The sequence below is a fragment of the Rhineura floridana genome, chromosome 8, assembly GCF_030035675.1.
Source record: "Rhineura floridana isolate rRhiFlo1 chromosome 8, rRhiFlo1.hap2, whole genome shotgun sequence".
Classification (NCBI taxonomy): domain Eukaryota; kingdom Metazoa; phylum Chordata; class Lepidosauria; order Squamata; family Rhineuridae; genus Rhineura; species Rhineura floridana.
This window is the reverse complement of record NC_084487.1, coordinates 27926350-27953453: the sequence shown is the minus strand read 5'-3', so window position 1 is coordinate 27953453 and position 27104 is coordinate 27926350. Positions and strand designations below refer to the sequence as shown.

General features: G+C 40.7%; 1 protein-coding gene across 1 annotated transcript in view; it reads right to left on the bottom strand.

Annotated features, from left to right (window-relative positions):
* The window catches only part of RESF1 (retroelement silencing factor 1), a 50478-nt gene that overhangs the window by 6241 nt on the left and 17133 nt on the right, over positions 1 to 27104 (bottom strand). Inside the window, exons 4-5 of the mRNA XM_061638715.1 lie at positions 7416 to 12879; positions 927 to 1004 (exon numbers count right to left, since the gene is read on the bottom strand). Coding sequence (XP_061494699.1) covers positions 927 to 1004; positions 7416 to 12849 — 5512 coding nt within the window. The 5' untranslated portion in view covers positions 12850 to 12879. The remainder of the gene's footprint in view (positions 1 to 926; positions 1005 to 7415; positions 12880 to 27104) is intronic.

Sequence of the window (27104 nt, the reverse complement as noted above, 5' to 3'; positions counted from 1 at the left end):
AATACATGAAAAGGAGAAGTAGAGCTTGGTGTCATTTTACCATACTAATACCACCATGATCTCTGCCTTTTGGACTACTTGCTAGGAAATGATATCCAGGCCGACAGCTGAGCACCACTCTCTCTGCATCCTTGGAACAGAGATATGTCTTTTTTATCTTCCTTATATGCGTGTGTGACTTTATTCTTTTCCTATGCTTGTGTGCAGCACTGTGTGCTATTGTTAAAACTTTCGCTTGTTTCGCTTGTTTGTCGGCACCAAGGAGTCCCTTGGGTAAACAACAGCTCCAATGACCAAAGAGGTTAAAATTGATAAGGAACTTTGCAGAAGCTTCCGAATCAAAATTGTAGTACCCAACTGAATATTCAGTTCCAAGCTACATTTCAACCCCCATAAAAATCAAGCTTATTATTTTTTAACCTAGAACACAAAAGTTACCTTAGATGATGTTTTCTCCCTCTCCCCACCCCACTTCAATTGTTTGTTTGCCATACAGCCTGATGAACCATTTTGGAGAACTTGAAAGCTTGCACACTATTTTGTGATATTTTGGTTGCCCCAATTTATTTTTATATATTTAACAAAATGTATATACTGCTTGATGGTTAAAAAAACCTTTAAGCAGTTTACAAGGAACATTAAAAGTATCAAAAACAGTTAAAAGCAAGTAATTAAAACATTTTAAAAACAACTAAAACAACAGTTAACTAAAGAGATTAAAACACATCTGCTTCCCTAAACAGACATGTTTTAAGCAGAGCTTGGGAAAGTTACTTTTTTGAACTACAACTCCCATCAGCCCAATCCAGTGGCCGTGCTGGCTGGGGCTGATGGGAGTTGTAGTTTAAAAAAAGTAACTTCTAAGCTCTGGTTTTAAGCAGGTATTTAATAAAAGCTATTGCCTCAATGGGGAATTTGGAAGTTACCTGGAGCTTCATTGTCTTCAGTTTTTCTTCTCTTTACAGAACTGTAATTTAACCAGTCTTCTCTTTTACTTTTGACAGCTGTAAGTAAATGTAAGTAAATGACAGTGTAAGTAAATGGATGACTGAAGAAATTCTTAAAATGGTTAAAGAGAGAAGAAAAGCAAAAGGAGAAACATGGTAAGTCCCCTACATGCAACAATACAGCGACTAGTACGTGGAGATAAAGAGAACTAGTTATTGTATAGAAATAGAAGAGGTCAACAAAAAGGGTAGAACAAGAGCCCGATTCCAAAAAATTAGAGAAATTAAAGGGAAATTTAAACCACGAGTAGGGATGTTGAATAATCAACAGGGGAACACACTGACTGACCGAGGAAAATGGAAGCAATACAATAAAGAACTCAATAAAAGAGATGCAAAGATGACAGATTCATTCATGGAGGAACCGTATGATGAAGAACCAGAAATTTTAGAATGTGAGGTAAAAGCTGCTCTTAAAATACTTGGAAGAAACAAATAATCAGAAACAGATGGCATACCAGTAGAGTTGTTACAAGCTACCGAGACTGAATCTGTCCACATTTTGACAAAAATTTGCAAGAAATATGGAAAACTAAACAATGACCCACAGACTGGAAGCGTTCAATATACATCCCAGTTCCGAAGAAAGGGGATCCCAGGAAATGCAGTAACGATCAAACTATTGCTTTAATATCCCATGCAAGTAAAGTAATGCTCAAGATTCTACAACAAAGGTTCTTACCATATATGGAGAGATAAATGCCAGACAGCAAAGCTGGATTTAGAAAGGGAAGAGGTAACAGAGATCCTATCACAAACATACAATGGATAACGGAATGGACCAAGGAATTTCAGAAGGAAATCACTCTGTGCTTTATAGATTACAGCAAAACCTTTGATTGTGTAGATCACAAAAAACTATGGAATGCTTTAAAAGAAATGGGGGTGCCACAGCATCTGATTGTCCTGCTGCACATCCTATACTCTGGACAAGAGGCTATTGTAAGGATGGAACATGGAGAAACCGATTGGTTCCCAATCGGAAAGAGTGTGAGACAGGGATGCATTTTATCACCCTATTTGTTTAATCTTTACGCAGAACATATCATACAGAAAGCGGGATTGCACCAAGATGGTGTGAAAATTGAAGAGAGAAATATCAATAATTTAAGACATGCAGATGATACCATACTACTTGCAGAAACCAGTACTGATTTGAAACGAATGCTGATGAAAGTTAAAGAGGAAAGCACAAAAGCAAGACTACAGAAGAACGTCAAGAAGTTTAAAGTAATAACAGAAGATTTATGTAACTTTAAATAATCTAAAGTTGACGAAGACATTGAACTTGCCAAGGATTATCAATACCTTGGCACAGTCATTAACCAAAATGGAGACAATAGTCAAGAAATCAGAAGAAGGCTAGGACTGAGGAGGGCAGCTATGAGAGAACTAGAAAAGGTCCTCAAATGCAAAGATGTATCACTGAACACTAAAGTCAGGATCATTCAGATCATGGTATTCCCAATCTCTATGTATGGATGTGAAAGCTGAACAGTGAAAAAAGTGTTTAAGAAAAAAAATCGACTCATTTGAAATGTGGTGTTGGAGGAGAGCTTTGCACATACCATGGACTCTGAAAAAGACAAATAATTGGGTGTTAGAACAAATTAAACCAGAACTATCACTAGAAGCTAAAATGATGAAACTGAGGTTATCATACTTTGGACACATAATGAGAAGACATGATTCACTAGAAAAAATAATGCTGGGAAAAACAGAAGGGGGTAGAAAAAGAGGAAGACCAAACACGTAACAAAGTAAATTTTTAAAAGTTTTATAAGTATTTTGTAAGTTATGAATGAAACCATCAGTTATGTATGAAATTCAGTCTAATAATACAGTTGGGCCAGGAACACCCATATAATCCCTCTGGCTAGGTAAAGCAATGATCTGAAGCCATCCATATAATATTATTAGGTTTATATAAAATAGTCAAAGCCACAATTCTCTCACTGGTTATTTCATAACTATGAACCTCCTTTGCTTGGAAGCCCTCTAGAATCAAGCATCTGTGAAAATTGTAAAACATGCTCGGCTTGTCAATATGCAGAGGCAGTTACCTGGACACTATTGCAAACATGGGGCTAGACTACATGCACCTTTGATCTGCTTCAGCAGGATTTTCTGTGTGTTTTTGAAACTTTTCTATTGGCTTCTAAGAGAGCTAGAGTTAAGCAGGTAGGAAAAGGCAAGACTAGCACTATTTTGAAGTTTAATCATGTTCAGAGATTTTTCTCTCAATTGTTTAGATTTTAAAACTTAGTCTGTGTTTTGTGGTTTAATGTAAACTGGAATCTATCCTTGATCCTTTACACCAGCATTACCCAACCTTTTTCGACCCAACGTCCCTTTGCAAAATCTTTTTGTGCCCAACGCCCCCCTCAGATTAAGTATATGCCAATGCTTCCTATTCTTCCCTTAAAATATGAGTAATGTATAAAAGGTATTTTCAACGATTACTGATCGTTTTTATCATGCCTTTTTATTGCACTTAGATCACACATTGAATTCTTAGTATGATTTATTAATATACATACATAGTTATAAAAAAGTAAATAAAATGAGATTTATTATAAAATACTAGTGTGATCCTTGAGCTTGATGAGTTTTGGCTAACTTCACATCTGTATACTTGGATAGTAATAGTCTTAAGTCACCATGACTAACAATATCCAAACGGTTTCGATTCTTCATTAGTATGAGATTCACTGCACTAAATCCTTGTTCAACGAGATAAAAAGATGGAAAGGCAATATAAAGTTTTGCTTTTCTCCACAGAGCAGGAAATTTCTCATTGTTTCATTAAACAAGTTCATTTAAACATCACAGAAACAACGGGTAGCGAGTGTGTCCCATTCCTGAAGAAAACTAGCGAATAACTGACTGTCTACGTCACCCGTTTGCACATAGCACTCATCCGTTGGAAGAATGCACCCTCCACCAATACACCCAAGCTTATAAAACACTCTCTCGTGATTGGTTCCAACATCCCTCAAGACAGCATTGGAACATTACCTAGTGCTGGGGCGTGGCTAATATCCCCATTCCTTGATATGACACTGGCCGCTATTCAGAACTTTTTTACTAAAGAGCACACACTATTTATAGTGTTATTTCCATGAATTGAGACTATTAAATACATTCTAACTGGGGACAAAACAGTTTAAAAATTAATGACTTGTGTATTAAATAAAATTAAACTTAAATGCTTCAACTGTCGCATCAGACCGCCAGATGTCAACGCCCCCCTAATGAACCCAAACGCCCCCCTAAAGTTTGAAGGCATGCCAACACCTCCCTGAAAGGCTGTAATGGACCGCGATAATGGACTGGATGGGGGCTAACAAACTGAAGCTCAATCCAGACAAGACCGAGACGCTGTTGGTGAGTGCCTTCACTGCCCAGATGGAGGATGTTCATCCTGTTCTTGATGGGGTTACACTCCCCTTGAAGGAACAGGTTCGTAGCTTGGGAGTTCTTTTCGATCCTTCCTTGTCTCTCGAGGCCCAGGTGGCCTCGGTGGCACAGAACGCTTTTTACCATCTTCGACTGGTAGGTAGCCCAGCTGCGTCCTTATCTGGACAGTGATGACCTCGCCTCAGTTGTTCACGCTCTGGTAACTTCTAGGTTGGACTACTGCAATGCGCTCTACGTTGGGCTGCCCTTGAAGATAGTTCGGAAACTACAGCTAGTCCAGAATGCAGCGGCCAGACTACTGACGCGGACCAGAAGGTCCGCTCATATAACACCTGTTCTGGCCCGTCTGCACTGGCTTCCTATTTGTTTCTGGGCTAAATTCAAAGTGCTGGTTTTGACCTATAAAGCCCTACACGGCATGGGACCGCAATACCTGGTGGAACGCCTCTCCCAATACGAACCTACCCATACACTGCGCTCGACATCTAAGGCCCTCCTCCGAGTCCCATCCCATCGAGAAGCTCGGAGGGTAGTGACCAGAACCAGGGCCTTCTTGGTGGTGGCCCCCGAATTGTGGAATAGTCTCCCCGATGAGGTACGCCTGGCGCTGACGCTGCTATCTTTTCGGCGCCTGGTGAAAACCTTTTTATTCTCCCAGGCATTTTAAAATGTATTTTAATAATTGTTTTTATAGTGTATTTTAAACAGTATCTTATTATTGTTATATTTTGATGTTGCTTGGTTTTTGTTGCTTGTTTGTTTTGATTTTGATTGTTATATTTACTGTATTTATATATCTTGCTTGTTTTATCTTTTATGTACACCGCCCAGAGAGCCTTTTTGGCTTAGGGCGGTATATAAATTAAATAAATTAAATAAATAAATAAATAATGCCCCCCAGGGGGGTGCTACCACCCACGTTGGGAATCGCTGCTTTACACAAACACCAAAGAATGAAGATTCAAATTCAGAAAAAATTCAATTATTTTCAAGCAGTTACAATTACTCCTATATACTAAGCAAAGCTATTGTCCATGCACCAATACTTACATAATCAAAATGGCACCGTCTACACACAAAAGGCTTTTCCCAATGTTAGTTAAAAAAATCCTAAATGGGATTTTGATGTTTGTGTAAGTCAAACAATTTTGGTAGATTTCCCTGACACCAGTCCAATGGAGGAGGGAAAAAACCAGTCCAATGGAGGAATGCTGACTTGACAAGGAGGAAAAGTAGGAAACTATTGCTAATCTTTCCTTTCTAGGCGAGAAATACATGCATGGTGGCTGTGGAACCCCAGGTATTACTGGATGACATTATTTCCCCTAATTTCAGTTTGGTTTCTGTCCCTGCACTGAAATTGCACTGCTTTGGTTGCAGTATTAATCAATTTGTGCAGAGACAAGAATAGAGAGAGTGCAATTTTATGGACTCTCTATAAAGTCCCAGCAGATTGTCATGGCACAAATTATGATAGCTTTCTCAGGTACCTGTCCAAGATAGGTGCAGGAGAAATGAAGTGAGTTTTCTGGAAAGATTTCCTATGTGAATTTGAGTAATTTGCATCAGAAACTTTTCAGTTTGCATTGAAAAATTACCTACTGTTCTAGTTGGCATCCATTCAGTTAAGAATGGACTTATGAAAAAGAAAAATTCATGGTGTATTTTCTATACTACATCACTGGGTGACAGACACCATGCTCTGGCTGTTTCATTCCTATGTGGCAGACAATCTTCAAAAGTTGGTTCTAGGTTTATAGTTCAGGACTGTGGCATGTTATAGAGTTTTGCAGGACTGCACTATGCTCCCCATACTATTCTAAGCATCTTCATGAGTGAAGTATCATCACTGATATCCTGTTTCTTCTTCACATCAGAATTAATATGTTGCACTACAGCCTTTAAATGCTGTTCAGAAACTTCAGGACAGCCACATTGTTGAGAAAGGCTTGCCAGTTTGATTGTATCAAACGGTTTTACAAGAGTTGCACTACCTACCAGCTATTTCCAGGCACAATTCAAATCTTTTAATTTGAAGTTTTGAATAGCTTGGGATCTGGGACTTCAATGGGAACAAAAAAGTCTTTAAGACTTGCATAGAGTCCCCCTTCTTTATACCAATGCCTTTCAGAGTTTAGATTGGTGGCAAACACGAAGAGGATTTCTCAGTGATGGCATCACACACTTAGCTGTCAAGTCAAATTCATTTTATTAACGATGGCTATAAATGCTGTTTACTAGTTTATGCCATTTTACTGCTTCATTTGATAATATTGTTTTGTTCTATAAATGAATGGGATGCTGGTCCCAGAAGTCTTAAGTTCCAACCCCTGCTCAGCAACAAAACTCATTTTTGTTACCTTGCTTACTTCACAGGGCTGTGGTGGGACTGAATAATCAACATGTATATTGCTGAGCTCTTTGAGAGTAAGATAAGATGCAGATGTGGGTAAGGCAACCGCAAAACAATTAAACCTACATATTTGTCAACAGGCTGACATTCAGAATATTTTGATATTGATATGATTAATTAATATTTGATTAATAGTGTTGATCCTAAAGGAAATGTACTCCAGTCACCAGACTTTTGGTTAAATATATGCATGTGGTTTTAACTATCTAACTCAGCTTAGTACTACTAAGATCACTGTCAGTATTTTACCTGCTAAACCAGCCTTCGTTAACCCAGTGAAGATGTTTCAGATTACAACTCCCATTAATGGCCATGTTGTTTGGGACTGTTGGAAGTAGTAATCCAAAACATCTGAAGGGCACCACATTTGTGAAGGCTGCCATGAGCAATGCTACCAGGGGTTGTATATTAAAAAAGACTAATACAATCATGTTCTTCAACATGCAAACATAAAATGCATTTTAAAATGTAACACCTTAGAAAAATCTATACTAAAACTACTCTGCATTTACAGACTCATATTTAAAAGTTATATTACCCGTTGGTTTGATCTATTAAGAAAAATCACACTGTACCTGTGATAGGGGTTCTATCGTTTTCGGGAAGCTTCTTTGCATCTGAAATTGGTTCTTCTGAGACTGATTTCCCAAACAGTATCTCTGGGCACATTTTGAACTCAAGCATTTGTCGTTTTTCCACTTCCGGTTGCTGAGAGGGCAGGCTACCGTTTTGTTGGTCTTCAGACAATGCTGAAATACTACTTGATTTCACATGCCATGAATTTGATTCTAGGTTCGTCAAACAAATAATTTTCTGTGTAGTCCTTTTGAATGCAACTCTGTTCAAATAGTTTTTCTTTTGTTCCCTTTGAAGAGAAATTGACAGTTTACCAGCTCTTCTGTGAAAACATGTTTTTTTATCAGAAAGAGATCTCTCGGGCCACTTGTCTCTTTTATGAGTATCTAGTACAGCTCCTTTGCCTGGAGATGGAGTTTTAAGTATATTAGAAGCATGCCCCCTGGGTTTTTGTGGGGTTTCTAAATGAGAACTTCTGCACTGCCCTGCATTTTTCTTTTCTTTTGAATAGGCATATTTCTCCAGGTTTACTCCCAAATTTATCCTTTTACTACTTTCTTTATTGTGTTGAGTATGCTCAGAATGACTTGGTTCATTATTTTTTACTACTGACTTGTATCCATAATTTTTCTCAAAATCTATTTTTTTCCACTTTCTGTTTAAATGTTCTTGTGAATGCTGGATAGATTTATGCTGAGAGTTAATTTTAACACTGCTTAAATCTGAGGGGTTTATGGCATCACTATGCTGGATTCCCAAAGTTTTGTGCTTTCTTTCCACTGCCATTTTTCTCGTCAGACCCTTATTCAATGTAGGGCCCTTAATCATATGTGTTTCACTGGAGTCCCGTTTAATTTTATATCTTTCATAGCATGCACTGTGTTTTATTTCTATTCTTCTCTTTCGAGAATCTGCCTTTGATTTTGCAACAAGTCTCTCTCTCAGAGTTCTCTGTTTGATACAGGAGTCTGTCCTAGAGAGAGTTCTAGCAGCCAGCACGTTTAAGTCTTTGATACTTGAATTGCACTGTGCTTGCTCTGCAGAGAAATTCTCTCTTCCACATGACTGGTAATGTATTTTAATTTCAACTGTTTCTGACTTCAAAGTATGAGAAGCTGCATGCAGGGACAACTCTTCCATCGCCTGCTTGTTAGTTCTTTTCGGTTTTTGAGAGTCTATTTTTTCTAAAAGTGGAAGTGGAACAATTTCTGGATCTATTTTAGATGGCTTACATTTGTTTACTTGATCAGTTTTTGTACGACCAAAGGTTTTATTCAGTATTTTGTTGCTTTGATCTTCTAAAAGTACACTGTTGCTAACTGGATGTAATGTAGAAGTTTTTAGTTGATCATTTGGTCTACAGTCAGCCTTATCATTTCCACTGGCCTTTACCCAGTCTTTAAATATACTTTCAGACTGTGAACAAACACCCACTTTCTGCTCTGAGGCAATGTCTTCAGGCAGTGTGCATAAACAAGGCTTCATTTCATATCCTGAAGCTAGCCAGCCACGTAAACAGCAGTATGTATGCTTTCCGTCTGTTTCTGCTGTGGTGTTTCTGCTGTCATAATGTACAGCCTGATCTGTTTGAGAATGGTTTCTCTTCTCTTCTCTCAAGTTATCTTTAATATCTGATATAAGCAGGTCATCTTCACAGTTTTTTGGTATGTTAGAGGATGACTGACTATGCCCAGGAAACATTTCTTTCATCTGTTGAGAATTTAATATCTCAATTTTAATTTGTGTGGGAGTTTCCTCACAAATCTGAGTATTTTCTTCATCTTCTTTCCTATTCGGTTTAGTCATAGAATCATTACTTTCTGCTTTTTTAAAACCCTTTGAATCACCTATTCCATAAGGAAATTCTTCTGAGAGTTCAGTCAGTTGATTGTTTAGTGATATTACAGGAGCTTCAACGTTGTTTCCAGAATATGCTTGAATCTCTTCAGTTGGTATATACCCTGGGACACTGTCTTTTTTAATAGTGCATGCTTCATGTGTGATACTACTCCTGAATAGGTTTTCCTTATTTATAGGTAGTGCCTCGATATCACTGGCCAAGTCTGCACTGTGAATACCAACATAAGACACATTTTGCGAACGTTTCTCTCCTGAAAGAGAAGTACCTTCACACATGTGATTGCTTTTTGCTTCCTCAGAAGCACTTACTTTTATCTTATCTGAACTCTTCCCACTCTGAGGCATCCCTAAACTTGACAAATCTTCTAGCAGCTTTTCTGTGGTTGCATTTGATAAACTGTCTTCTGATGGCAAGGAAACAGCTGAAGCACCCATGTTTATTTCACATTCCCTTTTCAAAAGGCCAGATTCTTGCTCCTTATGTTGATGATATGGCATATGTTCTTCTGAAGAAGTGTCATTTTTCATACTAGATTTCAAAGGACTAGTATTAAAGATACTAGCTATTTGTGAATTATAAAATGCATCACCTTGTACAAGAGTACACACACTGGATATCTCTAACACAGTGTCATTCGGCACAGCTGCAGCAGTATCTCCTGGTTCTAGCAAATCCAAACCCCTTTTATGAGATTCTACCTCTTTCTGAGGAACTGACCTTAAGCAATCCGCATTCATTTCAGCTTTCACTGTCATGCTTTCCTCCTTGGATGTGGTAACTTTCCGGTGCATATCTGAATCTACTTTCTTAACAGTAATACCAGTGTCTGATGGTGAACGAACGGTCACTCCTCCCCCTTCATCAGCATCTGGTACTACAGAAATATGTTCTTGTAAACTATAAACACTGCCTTCTTCAATAATTGGATACATTATTTCCAACAGAGATGGACTCTTTTTCTGCACTTCATCTTTATTATTCTCTTTTGTCATTATTAAGGGAGTAACGATGGCTACTTGGGGCTCAGAACTCTTTAACAAATTGGAACTTATGGCATCATGCCTTTTTTCCAAGAAGGAAGGTGCAGGAGACAAAGTTGTTTCATTTGATTCAATTTTAATTTGGTCATTCTGAATTAATGTACTGGGGAGGTTTTCCATGGTTTGTTGTGTTGTTTTGCCATCTACTCCATTACCTGATGAGGACAAACCCATAGCCGATTCTGTACTTTTACTTAACTGTCCAATAAAAGATGCTGGAAGTTTCTTACGCCACAAAGCAAGACTTGTTTTTAGCTCCTCCCAAGAACAAGTTCTAGCAATTGAAGGCTTTTGGATTATGCCTGCTTCTTGTACAGCTGTTTCAGGTAAAAAGGCTGAACTACATGAATCGGAGCCATTTTCACTGCTCCCAGTTATGTTTCCTTCAGGTTTTTGAAGACAGGTATTTGTCTGCTGAATCAACCCAGGGTATGCAGATGCAGAACACTGGGACTGTTCACTGAACTCTTTTACTACTTCTTTCCTTGACAGGAATGATCCATTTAAGGCAGCTGGGTTCTGAACTGAACTCTGAAGACTGCCATCAAAATTCTGGCCAACACTTTCTACTGTCCCCTTATTTCGTTTTAATTTAAAATGATGAAACAACGCCCCAGATTCTGTTGATATTTTCTCCAACGGATTGTTGGCAGATCTAGAATTTTGTTCATAGCCTAGACCATTGTTTGTGCATATCAAAGGCTCTTGAGTTGAATCAATTATAGAAGTTGTGGAGCTCAGCCTAGAAGGTCCAGTAATATTATTCAGAGGATTTTCAGATGCATCACGAATGGAAGGCAAGGGAGCACTAGATGAATTCTCTTTGACAGCCAAATGTCTATTTTGATGCATCTCTGCTTTTTCAGTGCAAGTATTATATAACATATCTTCATCAATAGTGCCTTCAAGCATATTCTTTAGAATTGGAAGCAAGTGCTTATTGGCTCTCAGGGGTGATAAGGTGACATCTTTGACTTGATAAGAACTGCAGGATACAGGTGAAATTGACTGATTCTGAGTGGTATCATGTAAAATTGGTTGACCGGCATCCTGTGGCAGTGACAAAGATGGATTCTGATTGGTATTAAAAGGAGGAAGTGAGATGTTAGGATTTTGATTGTGAACAAAAGTGTCAGTTGTCTGCTTGTTCTGTATTGAAGATATATATATATTGTATCTTTTCTTATAGTCTACTTTAAGTTTTAATAGCATCTTTTTCATTTCAAGCAGTTGTTTTGCATCTAGAGCTAGACTCTCTGCTGTTACTTTATCCTTCAAGTTCTCAGGAAAAATTCCTGAACCATTAGCTAGATTTTCTTTTTCCAAGGTTCTACCTGTTTGCAGTGTTAAAGATTCATTAGCAGAAACAGCTGCATCTGTTTGAACACTGTTACAAAGGCTCTTTCCAACTTTAACTGATGACTTGGCCAATTCATTAGAAAGCTGGTTTTCACCCCTATGTCCACTTACACTATATTCAGCCTTGCCTCCTTCATTTGTTTCTCTAATGAGTGGTACAGATTGATGTTTCTGACCATGCTGTGCAGAATATGAATTATAACTTTGATCTGACATAGGACTGTGATGATTTTGAACATTTTCATGTGATATATTTGTAATTGTTTGTGGCAGTACAAACTGTCCATGGCTTCTTTGTACAGGAGTTACTGGATATGGTGGGGGGGTTATATCTTGAGGAAAGATCTGGGCTGCATTTCTAGAGTCATAATGATTAGGTACTGCATATTGTATAGGATTTACTTTATCAGAAGTATAGTGTTGTGATTGCGTAGCTACTGTCAGGCTTGAACTTGGGCCATTTGTTTGGCTTTGAGTATTTTGTCCTAAAGGGAAAACCAGGCATGAAAAGTTCTGCTGAGAATTTAAGTATTGATTTAATGGCTGCTTAAGAGGCACTGATGGCCCTGCTTGGGAGGCAGCAGATGCATTCACATGATAGTAGGGCATCAGTGTTTGCCGTCTTTTTGGAGATAGATCATTTTTACTATTGTGCTGATATACTGAAGTTGTCATAGAATTAGAACAATTCTGTAAAGCCTGATTACTGTAGCTTTCCAAGGCCGTAATCGGATTAACTGTTTTTTTAGGTGTATTTTGCATAGGATTTACAGTATTACCCCGTAATGTTACAGGGGAAGAAATATGCACATTCTTTGTCAAAACTGAATTCTGAGTCATGCCAGATGCCACATGGACAGCGACAGCAGAAAGTACTCCATGTGAAATGGGAGGTATGCTAAGTAAATGCTGGGTTGACCCAACACTCGTGTTATGTACTGATGTTTTAGGAAGAATAGCCTTTTGAAAAGACTGTCTATTTGCAAGGATGTTCTTTGTTCCAGATTGTTGCTGCATGATTTTATCATTTCCAGGGTAAGTACAAGGATTCTGAATGGATGCATTTTCCTGAGAACCTGCAGCAGTAAATTGCTGTGACAGATATGGTCCCTGAATTTGAAAGTTCTGTGTCTGGAAGCTGGATATTGGGGGTAGTCTTGTGTTCCAGTCCATTGTGCCAACAGTTCTTTTGTTTTCAGTAATCTAACAAGAAGAAAATAAAGATTTTAAACCAATACACATGCAGAAATGTATTTTCCCAAAAAATGAAACTGCAATTTTACCTGCTGTATAAATGAAGATGTTTTCAGACAATTCTGCTGCCATCCCTTACCATATTGTACGAATATATTTTAAGGATTTTTAAAAAATTAAAAATTGACCACTAAGAGCTTTAAACAAGTTAATGCACTTCAAACAGCAAGATTATGGTCTTGTTGCACATCCTTTTAAACCAGGCCATGGCTTAATGTGAATGCACAAGTGTGTGAGCTCCAAAGATCCCAGCCACTTCACTCCTCTCTTTGCTGCTATCCAGTGCTGAGCTAAGCCACAGTTTAGCTTAGCATGTTATCTGAACCTATAACCACAGTTCATTTATTCATTTTTGTATTTATATACCGCCTCATAGCTGAAGCTCTCTGGGCAGTTTACAATTAAGAACATTAAAAACAAGTATACAGATTTAAACCATACCAAATTAAAATAAAAAAACGATAGGCAAGTTAAAACACATGCTATTCAAATGCTATTTAAAATGCCTGGGAGAAGAGGAAAGTCTTGACCTGGCACCGAAAAGACAACAGGGTTGGCTCCGGGTGCACCTCGTCAAGGAAATCATTCCATAATTTGGAGGCCACCACTGAGAAGGCCCTCTCCCTTGTTGCCATCCTCCCAGCTTCCCTCAAAGGAGGCACCCGAAGGAAGACCTTTGACGTTGAGCATAATGTTCATGTCGGGAGAGGCATTCGTGGTCCCAAGCTGTATAAGGCTTTATAGGTTAAAACCAGCACCTTGAAAGTTTAGCTCTCTCCAGATTAACCACAAGCTGTAACCACAGTTTGTCTCTCGGAGACCACATATTTGCACGTTCACACTAAGCCATGATTTGGCTTGACAGGAAGACCAGACCTATTATGTCAAGCACACACAAACAGACACCCAGTGTGATATGCATTCAAAATGTCACATTTTAAAAGGCTCAGAAATATTTAAGAATTTGGATCTGCAACAAAATATGAGTTTAGGGAGAAAATACATAAAGGTAGCTTTGTGAGTGCTCACATATATCATAATCCTATGTGCACCATAGGTACATAGAATGTGAGAAGCCTGAACCAGGGAAAGTTAGAAATTGTCAAGAAAGAAATGGAATGCATCAACATTACAATACTTGGCGTGAGTGAATTAATGTGGACGGGAATGGGACATTTTCAATCAGGCAACTACAAAATATTTGATGCAGGAAATGAGAAATCAAAATGAAACAGGGTTGCTTTAATAGTGAGAAGTGATGTAGCAAAAGCAATTAGGAGCTATAACACAAGATCTGAGCAAGCAGTATCAATGAGATTAAATGGGAAAACTATTAACATAACCATCATCCAAGTCTATGTTCCAATGGCAAACACAGAAAAGGAGGAATTGGAGAGATTTTACACAGAAGTACAGGAAGAAATTGATCACACACCAAAACAAGATGTTCTGATAATCATGGGGGATTGGAATGCTAAAGAATTGTTACAGGAGCCAAAAGATTGCTTACCCCTGCTTGGTTCAATCCTGGGAGGCCCTGACAAAAGTCTCAAGACACAGGATTGCCACTGTAATTAGCAGCTTTATTAGGACAAGCAAATGCTTGGGGACACCCAGACAAAGTCCTAGTGTGAGCCCCCCGAACCCACTCCATGCAGAGAATTTTATACCCTTGCAATGACGTACATAGATTACACAATTACACAAAGAAGGTATACATATTTCCATAAATGGCAACAGCAATGGCAATAGCAAACTTTTATGTCCAGGAACAGTCATGTTCAAAGTAACTTGTTTTTTCCTTTCTCACAACTCAACCATTACTTACGTGACCACACACTATTTCCTATACGCAGTTTGGCAAGCCTTGCAGTTTCCAGCTTCCTTTATAAGCCATGCAAAGGCTATGCTCTATTGTTTACTTTAGCACTCCCAGTAGTTACTCTGTTTATAATCATTCTACCTTATAAGTTATGCAGCCTAGCCAGTCTGGTGCTCACAATAAGCCTGAACCAAAGATTTTCTTCCACAGTAGGGAACAGAGAAGAACTAGAAGTTGTGGGGAGATGGGGCTTAGGAGATAAAAATGAAGCAGGAGAGAGACATATTGAAGTCTGTGAAGCCAATGATTTGTTTCTTGCAAACACATTTTTGAGCAATCGATATGACTGGACATGTAGACATCACCAAATGGTCAATATAGGAATCAAATTGATTATATAATTGGTAGCAAAAGATGCAGAAGTTCCATACTTCCTGTGAAAACAAGGCCAGGAGCAGACTGAGGTACAGATGAAGAACTGGTTCATCATATCGAAAATCAAAGTAAAGCTAAAGAAAAACTTCAAAGAAGAACAAACCAATCATAAATACAATTTAAATAACATCCCAGAAGATATAAAGATCAAATTAGGAACAGATTTGAGGCTTTGAACTTAGTTGATAGAGAACCAGAATAACTATGGAGTGAGGTCAGAGACGTTATCAGGGAAGAATGCAAAAAGACAATACCTCTAGTTAAAAAGACCTCAATGGATGACTGACAAAACTCTTAACATGGTTGAAGAGAGAAGGAAAGCAAAAGGAGATCGAAACATGGTGAGAACAGCAACTAGTATGTAGGACAGAGACCTATTACAATAGTTATTGTATAGAAATAGAAGACAACAATAGATAGAACAAGAGCTCTATTCCAAAATATTAAAGAAATTAAACCAAGAGTAGGGATGTTGAATAATCAATAGGGCAACACACTGACTGACTGAGATGAAATTAAAGGAAGATGGAAGCAATACACTGAATAACTCTATAAAAGAGATGCAAGGATGACAGATTCATTCATGGAGGAAGATGATGAAGAACTAGAAATTTTAGAATGTGAGGTGAAAGCTGCTCTTAAATACTTGGAAGAAACAAATCATCAGGAACAGATGGCATACCAATAGAGTTGCTACAAGTTACCGAGAATGAATCTGTCCACATTTTGACAAAAATATTGTCAACTAATATGGAAAACTAAACAATGGCCCACAGACTGGAAGCGCTCAATATACATCCCAATTCCAAAGAAAGGGGATCTCAGGGAATGCAGCAACGATCAAACTATTGCCTTAATATGCCATGCAAGTAATGCTCAAGATTCTACAACAAAGGCTCTTACCATATTATGGAGCAAGAAATGTCAGATGTCCAAGCTGGATTTAGAAAAGGAAGAGGCACCAGAGATAAAAAAAACCAAAACAATACTAATTCTCCTTGTACAGCGCACCGCATACCAGTGGGACTCTCAAGTTTACCTGTAGTAGGACAGGACAAAGCACAGGCCACTCCAAAACAAGTAGTTAGAAAGAAACAAAAGGTAGAAGAGAGTATGAATGGGAAGGATACTCCAGTGGTTGTGACCTGCAAGGTGTGTGTTTTGTTTTCTTGCCTGAGAACAACATGGCGTACATGTGCAACAAGTGCAAGCTCGTGGCACTGTTGGAAGAAAAAGTGAGGCCTGGAACGGCGGGTGGCCACACTGAGGACTATAACAGAAGATGAAGAGTTCTTAAGACAGAATGCTGGAACAACAGCAGCAAAGAGAAGTGGAGGTGAAAGAGCAACAGCATGTCGTAGCAGAAGAGGAGACTGCTTTGGAGAGGAACAACGAAGTGGAGGAAACTCTGTGGGAAAGGATGACAGTTAGGAGCAGAAGAGCTAGAAGATACCCTTCTCCAGTGGAACTATGGAACCACTTTCAACCACTCGAGGATGAGACTGGAGGACAGCCTGTGGTGGAAGAATTACAAGATGCTGAAGCTCAATCAAGCAGGGCCAATGAAACCTCGCCCCACAACAAGAAGAGAAGAGTACTAGTAGTGGGAGACTCCCTACTGCATGGGATCGAAACCCAAGTATGCAGAGAAGATCCATGGACTCGCCAGGTATGCTGTCTACCAGGAGGACAGATTAGAGATGTGATGGAAGGGTTGCCATCACTCATCAAGCCCACCGACATTTCTCCTCATCCATGTGGGAACAAATGATACTGCCAAATGGAGCTATGAAGACATCACATCAGACTTTGAAGCTCTGGGAAGGAAACTCAAGGACTTTGGGGCCCAGATACGTTTTTTCATCCATCCTTCCAGTATTTAGAAGAGTAGAAAGGGAAAGAAAAATACTTAATGTGAATGAATGGCTACAAAGATGGTGCCGACGTGAGAGATTTGGATTCTGGGACCATGGGCTATGCTTCCTGGAAAATGGATTGCTGGCAAGTGATGGGTTGCATTTCACAAGGACTGGGAAGAATGTGTTTGGCCAGCATCAGGAGGGCTTTAAACTGAATCCTAAGGGGGCGGGAGACGTAAACTTGGTGGTAACAACTGATGAAGGCTTGTGCACAGTAACAGGAACAGAGAGATCGGCTGAAATAGGGACCAGTAACAGTCCTCAGAAAAATGTAGTAAGGAAGCCAAGCCATAAATCACATGGTCTTCAATGTCTGTATAGTAATGTGCAGAGCAAGGGAAACAAGCAGGACAAACTTGAACTCTTAACACAGGAGGGCAATTACAACTGGATGGGTATAACTGAAACTTAGTGGGATGACTCCCATGACTGGAATACAGCAATTGAAGGATATAACTTGTTCAAAAAGAACAGAAGGAATAAAAAGGGAGATGGAGTCGCGCTGTATGTTAAAAAATATATATCCCTGCACAGAAATACAGGAAGATGAGCTTGGTAGCTCCACCGAGAGTATCTGGATTAAAATTAATGGGGCAAGTAATAAAAGGAATGTGGTGCTTGGAGTCTATTACCAACCACCGAATCAAGGAGAAGACGAGAATGTAACTTTTGAAAAGCAAATTGCCAATGTTTCGAGGAGGCATGCTGTAGTAGCAATGGGGGATTTCAATTATCCCAATATCTATTGGGAGACAAATTCTGCCAAACACGGCCCAAGTGTTGGAGATAACTTTCTCCTACAGAAAGTGGAGGAAGCAACCAGAGGATCAGCTATCCTGGGTTTGATTCTAACCAACAGAGATGATTTGGCGGATGAAGTGGCAGTTACGGGAACTCTGGGGGAAAGTGACCACATCATACTTGAATTCTTGATTTTACAGAAGCAAAGGCTGAGAGTAGCCATACTTGCACCCTGGACTTCTGGAAAGCTGATTTTAATAAACTCAGAACAATTGTAAGTATGGTTCCATGGCAAGCCACCCTAATGAGAAAAGGAGTCCAAGATGGGTCGGAGTTTCTAAAAAAGGAAATTCTAAAAGCGCAATGGCAAGCAATTCCAACAAGGAAAAAGGGGGGGAAACAGCAGAAGAAGCCAGTGTGGCTCCACAAAAAGCTTAGAGATAACCTGAAAACAAAAAAATACACACGCAGGAAGTGGAAAGAAGGCCAGGCCACAAAGGAAGAGTACAGGCAGGTATCACGGAAGTGCAGGGATGGTGTCAGGAAGGCTAAAGCCGAGTTTGAGCTGAAGTTAGCAAGGGATGCTAAAAGCAACAAAAAAGCTTTCTTCAGGATATCATCATCATCGACGATCACTCGTGGCTGAGTAAGATTGTCTTCAAGGGTAAGGTATTTAACAGTGGGTTCATAAGTGACTGTGGAGGCCAATTCTGGATCCACACAGCCTCCCACAGTGAGGACGTAGGTTTCCAGATGGAAGATGGTCACGATGAGGATTTGCTTGACGTGCCTTCCGCTTAGCTCGTTTGTCCCTTTCGCCCTGTACTCGTGCTTCTTCAAAGTCCATAGCGCCTTTGATAATGGCTGACCTCCAATTGGGACGCTCAAGGACCAAGGCTTCCCAGTTCTCGATGCTCTTTAAACCTCTTTTGCTGTCCACCGATATTCCGTTTTCCATCCTTAAGTTGGAAGTAAAGTAGCTGCTTTGGAAGACGGTGATCAGGCATTTGAACAACATGGCCGGTCCAGCGAAGTTGATGTTGGAGGATCATTATTTCAACACTGGTGGTCTTTGCTTCTTCCAGTACGCTAACATTACTCCACCTGTCTTCCCAAGTAATTTGCAGAATTTTCTGGAGGCAGAGTTGGTGGAATCTTTCAAGAAGTTGGGAGTGGTGTTTATAGATGGTCCATGTTTCACAGGCGTACAGTAAGGTTGGTAGTACAATGGCTTTGTAAATAAGCATTTTGGTCTCCCTGCGAATATCCCGATCCTCGAACACTCTACACTTCATTCGGGATAATGCGGCACTCGCAGAGCTCAGACGATGCTGAATTTCAGTGTCGACGTCAGCTTTTACAGAGAGATGGCTGCCAAGATAAGAAAAGTGATCAACATTCTCTAGCGTCGCACCATTAAGCTGGATCGACGGTGCTACAGAGGGATTGGTTTGCACTTGCTGCTGAAGCATTTTGGTTTTTTTATGTTAAGCGAGAGGCCAAGCTTTTCATATGCTTCTGCAAAGACATTTAGGATAGTTTGAAGATCTTCCTCTAAATGTGCAGAGACTACATTATCATCGGCATATTGAAGTACTACAACAGAGGTTGTAATTACCTCACTTTTTGCTTTTAGCTTACTGAGATTAAAAAGCTTTCCATCTGTTCGATATGTGATTTCTTCATTTGATTAATGGCTTTACTGACTTCATCCAAATTAGGGGATACTGCAAGCTCATCTCTTAATTTGTTGTTGTGGGATTTGCAAGAAGACCTCACCAGCCACATAAGAGTTATGGTTAAGGAGGTCGTGATAATGCTCCTTCCAACGCAATCCAATAGACTCTTTGTCCTTTAGAAGTTTTGTACCATCTATTGAGCATAAGGGATTTGTACCATAATTTGTTGGACCATATATGGCCTTTGTGGCATTAAAAAGGCCCTGCGCGTCATGAGCATCTGCAAAATGCTGGATTTCTTGAGCTTTCTTTATCCATCAGGCGTTCTTAAGTTCTCTAGTTCTTCTTTGGACCTCAGCCTTTGCACTGGCATAGTTTTTTTTCTTAGCAGCACAGTTAATGTCTTTCTGCCATATCTGGAAGGCTTTCCTTTTCTTGTCAATGATATGTTCAATCTCACTATCATTCTCATCAAACCATGTTTCTTAGTTTGGTATCCAATAGTTTGTTCACATGCTGCAATAATGGAAGTCTTCAGTTTACTCCAGTGTTCCTTGATGCTTTCAGGGAGTTCCATAGGTAGATGTTTCTTGAGAGTTGTTTGAAAGCAGGCTCACTTAATAGGATCTTGAAGGGCGTGGATGTTCATTTTACGCCTTGGTTTTCTTCCTTGGAGCCTACGTTGAGGAACAATATTAATGGCCATAGTAGATCAAATTAATCAGTGATCTGTCCAGCAGTCATCGGCACTCATCATGGCCCTAGTGAGGAGTACATCACAACGATGATATCAGGCCATAAATCAAAATCACGCCCAACTCTTGCATTGAAATTGCCCAGGAGGATAATTTTTCCTCCTTAGATATCTCTGATAAGATGGTGTTCAGCTGGGCATAAAAATTTTCCTTGATGTCTTCATCAGCATCTAATGTTGGTGCATAAGCATTTAGCATAGTTGCCTGCTGGTTTTTGGCGAGTTTTAATCAGAGAGTTGAGTTGTTCATTAATGCCAGTAGGAACTTCTGACAAGAGCTTCACAAGATCATTTTTAATAGCAAAGCCTACTCCACGTATTCGTCATTTTTGTTCAGGCAGTCCTTTCCAGAAGATGTAACCTCCTTTTTCTTCCTTCAATTGTCCCTCTCCTGCTCTTTGAGTTTGTTGGTGTGCTGCTATGTCAATATTAAAATGTCTCAACTCCCTCATGATGGCAGTCCTGCGTTCAGGATGTTCACTATCCGTATTGTCCAGCAATGTCCATATATTCCACATTCCAAAGTTCATTTTTCTTTTATGAGTTGATCCAGTCAGGGAGAGAGATGAGGCAGACTATGTTTAGGGCACCTTTTCTAGCCCCCTCCCCATATGGGGTGAGCAGAGTGGATCCTGAATAGGACTGCTCAGTCGTGGATATAGCTCCCGAACTACTCAACTGCCTCGGTCCTTGAGCCAGGACGACTGAGTCTGTATCCACCGCCCATGTGCCAGTCCATTAGGGGCTTCCGGATTTCACAATCCTGCCCCCGTCGCCATTTGCCAATCACCATGAGGCTTTTGTTTTGTTTTGGTTGGAAGACACCTGCGCGTGAATTTGTTTTATGAGGGGAGATTGGCGCATGACGATCAACACACAATCTTGACAGAAAAGGGCTTTGATCCAATGGCATGGATACCATGACGATTGGAAGTCTTTTATCTGCTGCAGCCTTCATCCGCCTTCACAGCCGTTGTAACATACACATTGTTATCCTCCACCTGTTCTGCTGTTGAGGACTTTCTTCAGGTATGTCCGTAGTAAAAGACAGAGAAAAGAAACGGTGGCACAGCTACTCAATGAGGATGGCAAAATGATAACAGATGACACAGAAAAGGCAGAAGTCCTCAATTCCTACGTTGGCTCAGTCTTCTCCCAAAAAAGGGCCTGTGACCCTCCTGGGAAACATGAAGTGGAAGGGGCAGGATTGGAGCTTGAGATTGATAGACAAATGGTCAAGGAATACCTAATTGCTTTGAACGAGTTCAAATTGGCAGGGCCCGATAAACTGTATCCTAGAGTATTGAAGGAACTGGCTGAAGAACTCTCAGAACCACTGTCTATTATCTTTGCGAAATCATGGAGGACTGGTGAAGTGCTGGATGACTGGAGGAGAGCTAATGTTGTTCCTATTTTCAAAAAGGGCAAAAAAAGAAGAACCGGGGAACTACAGACCAGTCAGCCTAACATTAATCCCTGGAATAACTGTGGAGCAGATTATAAAGCAGCCAATCTGTAAACACCTTGAAAACAATGCAGTGATTACTAGGAGTCAACATGGATTTATGAAGAACAAATCCTGCCAAAATAATCTTATCTCATTTTCTGACCGGGTAACCTCCCTTCTAGACTGTGGGAATGCTGTGGACATAATATATCTCGACTTCAGCAAAGCTTTTGACAAAGTGCCCCATGATATTCTGATTAGCAAACTAGCTAAATGTGGGCTGGATGGAGCAACTATCAGGTGGATCCACATTTGGCTCCAGAATTGTACTCAAAGAATGCTTATCAATGGTTCCTTCTCAAACTGGGCAGAAGTAACAAGTGAGGTACCACAGGGCTTGGTCCTGGGCCCATTGCTCTTCAACATTTTTATTAACGACTTGGATGAGGAGGTACAAAGCATGTTTATCAAATTTGCAGATGATACAAAATTGGGGAACACAGAAACAAAATTCAAAGGGACATTGATAGGCTGTAGCATTGGGCTGAAAACAACAGAATGAAATTCAACAGGGGTAAATGCAAAGTTCTACACTTAGGAAAAAGAAACCAAATGCACAGTTATAAGATGGGGGATACTTGGCTCAGCAATATGACATATGACAAGGATCTTGGAATTGTCGTTGATCACAAGCTGAATATGAGCCAACAGTGTGATGTGGCTGCAAAAAAGGCAAATGCTATATTAGGCTGCATTAACAGAAGTATAGTTTCCAAATCATGTGAAGTATTAGCTCCTCTCTATTCAGCACTGGTTAGGCCTCATCTTGAATACTGCATCCAGTTCTGGTTTCCGCACTTCAAGAAGGATGCAGACAAACTGGAACAGGTTCAGAGGAGGGCAACAAGGATGATCAGGGGACTGGAAACAAAGCACTATGAGGAGAGATTGAAAGAACTGGGCATGTTAAGCCTGGAGAACAGAAGACTGAGGGGAGATATGATAGCACTCTTCAAGTACATAAAAGGTTGTCACATAGAGGAGGGCCGGGATCTCTTCTCGATCATCCCAGAGTGCAGGACACGGAATAATGGGCTCAAGTCGCAGGAAGCCAGATTTTATTTATTTATTTATTTTATTAGATTTTTATACTGCCCGACTAGCATTAGCTCTCTGGGTGGTGTACAAGAAAATATAAAAATACAAAAACATCTCAAAATCTCATAATGAAATGCACCATAAACATATGTAAAAACAAGAAATCAGAAACAACTACAACAAAATTTAAAACTAAAAGAAGTTACATATTAAAACGCCATAGCAAAGAGGAAGGTCTTAACCTGGCGCCGAAAGGACAACAATGTCGGCGCCATATGCACCTCTTCGGGGAGACTGTTCCACAATTCGGGGGCCACCACTGAGAAGGCCCTAGATCTTGTCACCACCCTCCGAGCCTCCCTCTGAGACGGAACTCGGAGGAGGGCCTTCGATGTAGAGCGTAGTGTACGGGCAGGTTCATATCGGGAGAGGCATTCCGACAAGTATTGTGGTCCCGCGCCGTATAGGGCTTTATAGGTTAGAACCAACACTTTGAATCTAGCCTGGAAGCATATTGGCAGCCAGTGCAAGCGAGCCAGAACAGGTGTTATGTGTTCTGACCGCCTGGTCCCCGTTATTAATCTGGCCGCCGCATTTTGGACAAGCTGTAGCTTCCAAACTGTCTTCAAAGGCGGCCCTACGTAGAGCACATTGCAGTAATCCAGTCGCGAGGTTACCAGAGCATGTACAACTGATGTTAGGTCCTCCCTGCTCAGATAGGGACGTAGCTAGGCTACCAGCCGAAGCTGGTAGAAAGCATTCCGCGCCACCAATGCCACTTGGGCTTCAAGTGACAGGGAAGGATCTAAAAAGACACCCAGACTACGAACCTGGTCCTTTAGGGGGAGTGTAACCCCATCCAGGACAGGGTGTATATCCACCATCCGATCAGGGAAGCCGTTCACCAGCAGCATCTCAGTCTTGTCTGGATTGAGCTTCAGTTTGTTAGCTCTCATCCAGTCCATTATTGCAGCCAGGCAACGGTTCAGCACATTGACAGCCTCACCTGAAGAGGATGAAAAGGAGAAATAGAGCTGTGTGTCATCAGCGTACTGGTGGCAACGCACTCCATAGCTCCTGATGACCACACTCAACGGCTTCATATAGATGTTGAAAAGCATGGGAGACAGAACCGAACCCTGCAGGACTCCACACTGCAGAGCCCACGGTGTCGAGCAATGTTCCACAAGCACAACCCTCTGGAGACGACCCACTAAGTAGGAGCAGAACCACTGCCAAACAGTACCCCCAACTCCCAGCTCCCCAAGCCTCTCCAGAAGGATACCATGGTTGATGGTATCAAAAGCCGCTGAGAGATCAAGGAGGATCAACAGAGTTACACTCCCTCCGTCCCTCTCCCGACATAGGTCATCATACAGGGTGACCAAGGCTGTCTCAGTGCCGAAACCGGGCCTAAACCCCGATTGAAACAGATCTAGACAATCAGTTTCATCCAATAGCGCCTGGAGCTGGCCAGCAACCACTCGTTCCAAGATCTTGCCCAGGAATGGAACATTTGCTACTGGTCTGTAGCTGTTGAAATTTTCCGGGTCCAAGGAAGGTTTTTTCAGGAGTGGTCTTACTGCCGCCTCTTTCAGACAGCCAGGGACCACTTCCTCTCGTAAAGAGGCATTTATCACTTCCCTGGCCCAGCCAGATGTTCCATCCCTGCTAGCTTTTATTAGCCAAGAGGGGCAAGGATCTAGTACCAATGTGGTTGCACGTACCTGTCCAAGCACCTTGTCCACGTCCTCGAGCTGAACCAACTGAAACTCATCCAATAAAACATGACAAGACTGCGCTCCGGACGCCTCATTTGAATCATCTGCTATAAACTGGGAGTCTAAGTCCCGGCGGATGCATAAGATCTTATTCTGGAAGTGTCCAGCAAACTCATTGCAGCGGACCATCGATGACCCTACCATGTCCCGACGGCTAGTACAGAGTAACCCTCGGACAACTCTGAACAGCTCCACTGGGAGGGAAAGAGATGACCTAATAGTGGCAGCGAAATATTGTTTTTTCGCCACCCTCACCGCTTCTAAATACTGCTTAGTGGAAACACTTACCAGCGCATGGTTGCATCCATCGGGAGTTCGTCTCCACTTCCGCTCAAGCCGTCTCCTATCTTGTTTCATCGCTCTCAGCTCAGGGGTATACCACGGAGCTGTAAGAGCTCTACACAGGACATCAGGAAAAACTTCCTAACCGTTAGAGCCATACAACAATGGAATCAGCTACCTAGAGAGGTAGTGGGCTCTCCAACCCTGGAGGCATTCAAGAGGCAGCTGGACAGCCATCTGTTGGGAATACTTTGATTTGGATTCCTGCATTGAGCAGGGGGTTGGACATGATGGCCTTATAGGCCCGTTCCAACTCTACTGTTCTATGATTCTATGATCATGTTGCAAACATGTTGGATAATGGAACGGACCAAGGAATTTCATAAGAAAATCACCCTGTGCTTTATAAATTACAGCAAAGCCTTTGTGTAGATCATGAAAAATTATGGAATGCTTTAAAAGAAATGGGGGTTCCACAGCGTCTGATTGTCCTGATGTGCAATCTATACTCTGGACAGGAGGCTAATGTAAGGACAGAATATGGAGAAACCGATTGGTTCCCAATCGGAAAGGGTGTGGGACGGGTGTATTTTATGACACTACTTGTTTAATCTATACGCAGAATTTATCATACGGAAAGCAGGATTGGACCAAGATGAAGGAGGTGTGAAAATTGGAGGGAGAAATATCAATAATTTAAGATATGCAGATGATACCACACTACTAGCAGAAACCAGTACTGATTTGAAATGAATGTTGATGAAAGTTAAAGAGGAAAGCACAAAAGCAGGACTGCAGAAGAACGTCAAGAAGATTAAAGTAATAACAGAAGATTTATGTAACTTTAAATAATCTAAAATTGACGAGGTTATTGAACTTGTCAAGGATTATCAATACCTCGGCATAGTCATTAACCAAAATGGAGACAATAGTCAAGAAATCAGAAGAAGGCTAGGACTGAGGAGGGCAGCTATGAGAGAACTAGAAAAGGTCCTCAAATGCAAAGATGTATCACTGAACACTAAAGTCAGGATCATTCAGATCATGGTATTCCCGATTTCTATGTATGGATGTGAAAGCTGGACAGTGAAAAAAGTGTTAAGAAAAAAAATCAACTCATTTGAAATATGGTGTTGGAGGAGAAATTTGCGGATACCATGGACTGTGAAAAAGACAAATAATTGGGTGTTAGAACAAATTAAACCAGAACTATCATTAAAAGCTAAAATGAGGAAACTGAGGCTATTATACTTTGCACACATAATGAGAAGACATGATTCACTAGAAAAGATAATAATGCTGGGAAAAACAGAAGGGAGTAGTAGAAAAAGAGGAAGGCCAAACAAGAGATGGATTGATTCCATAAAGGAAGCCACAAACCTGAACTTACAAGATCTGAACAGGGTTGTTTATGCTATTGGAGATCACCAATTCATAGGGTCACCATAAGTCGTAACTGACTTGAAGTCACCTAACAACAAAATGTGCACTGATATGGGAGCAAGTCACATAAAAATGAAGGGTAATTGACCTGCACAAGAACCGGCAGTCAAGAATTTCTTAACATTTTCAGACTTGGGGCACATTTAACCCCAACCTGCAAACCTCCAGTTTTCATCCAACCTCTATTCCCCCTTCCTCCCTCTCCTATCTTGTTCACTTGCTCAGAGGCTCCATGGCAACATCCACTCATTCCTTTCAAAGCTGTTGGGCTACAGCCGAGGCTCAATTAACTACTTTGCTGGGCTGTTTGCTCCTCTTGTGCAAACACACGTGTGTAGTCCTCAGTGAAATTTTTAAAAACAAGTAAATTGCCCCCCACTGGGGAGTAATTTACCACACATGCATCCCTTGGGGGTTCTCCTAGGTATACAGCAACCTCTTTATTGTTCGTCAATGGCCCTGTTTTGCTTCTTAACAAAAGGTGCAACACCACTGATTTTGCTATTAGAGGGGAAAAGTTGGATCCAAAATGTTGTAGTGTAGACTAATGTTCCTCCAAGCCAGTCAGCCATGCCCTCTCCCATGATACTCTATTCTATTCCTATTTCTCCTGTGTTCCAATTCTCCCCCCTCCCCCCGCAACAATCAATCAGCATTTTGTGTCCACTGACCACATTGTTTGTATTGGGCTGGGTTTTGGGTGGTATTTACAACTACTATGAAGATTGCAGCACTAGTTATTCCGCGTTAGCCAGCAGTTAAGTGTCAAAATG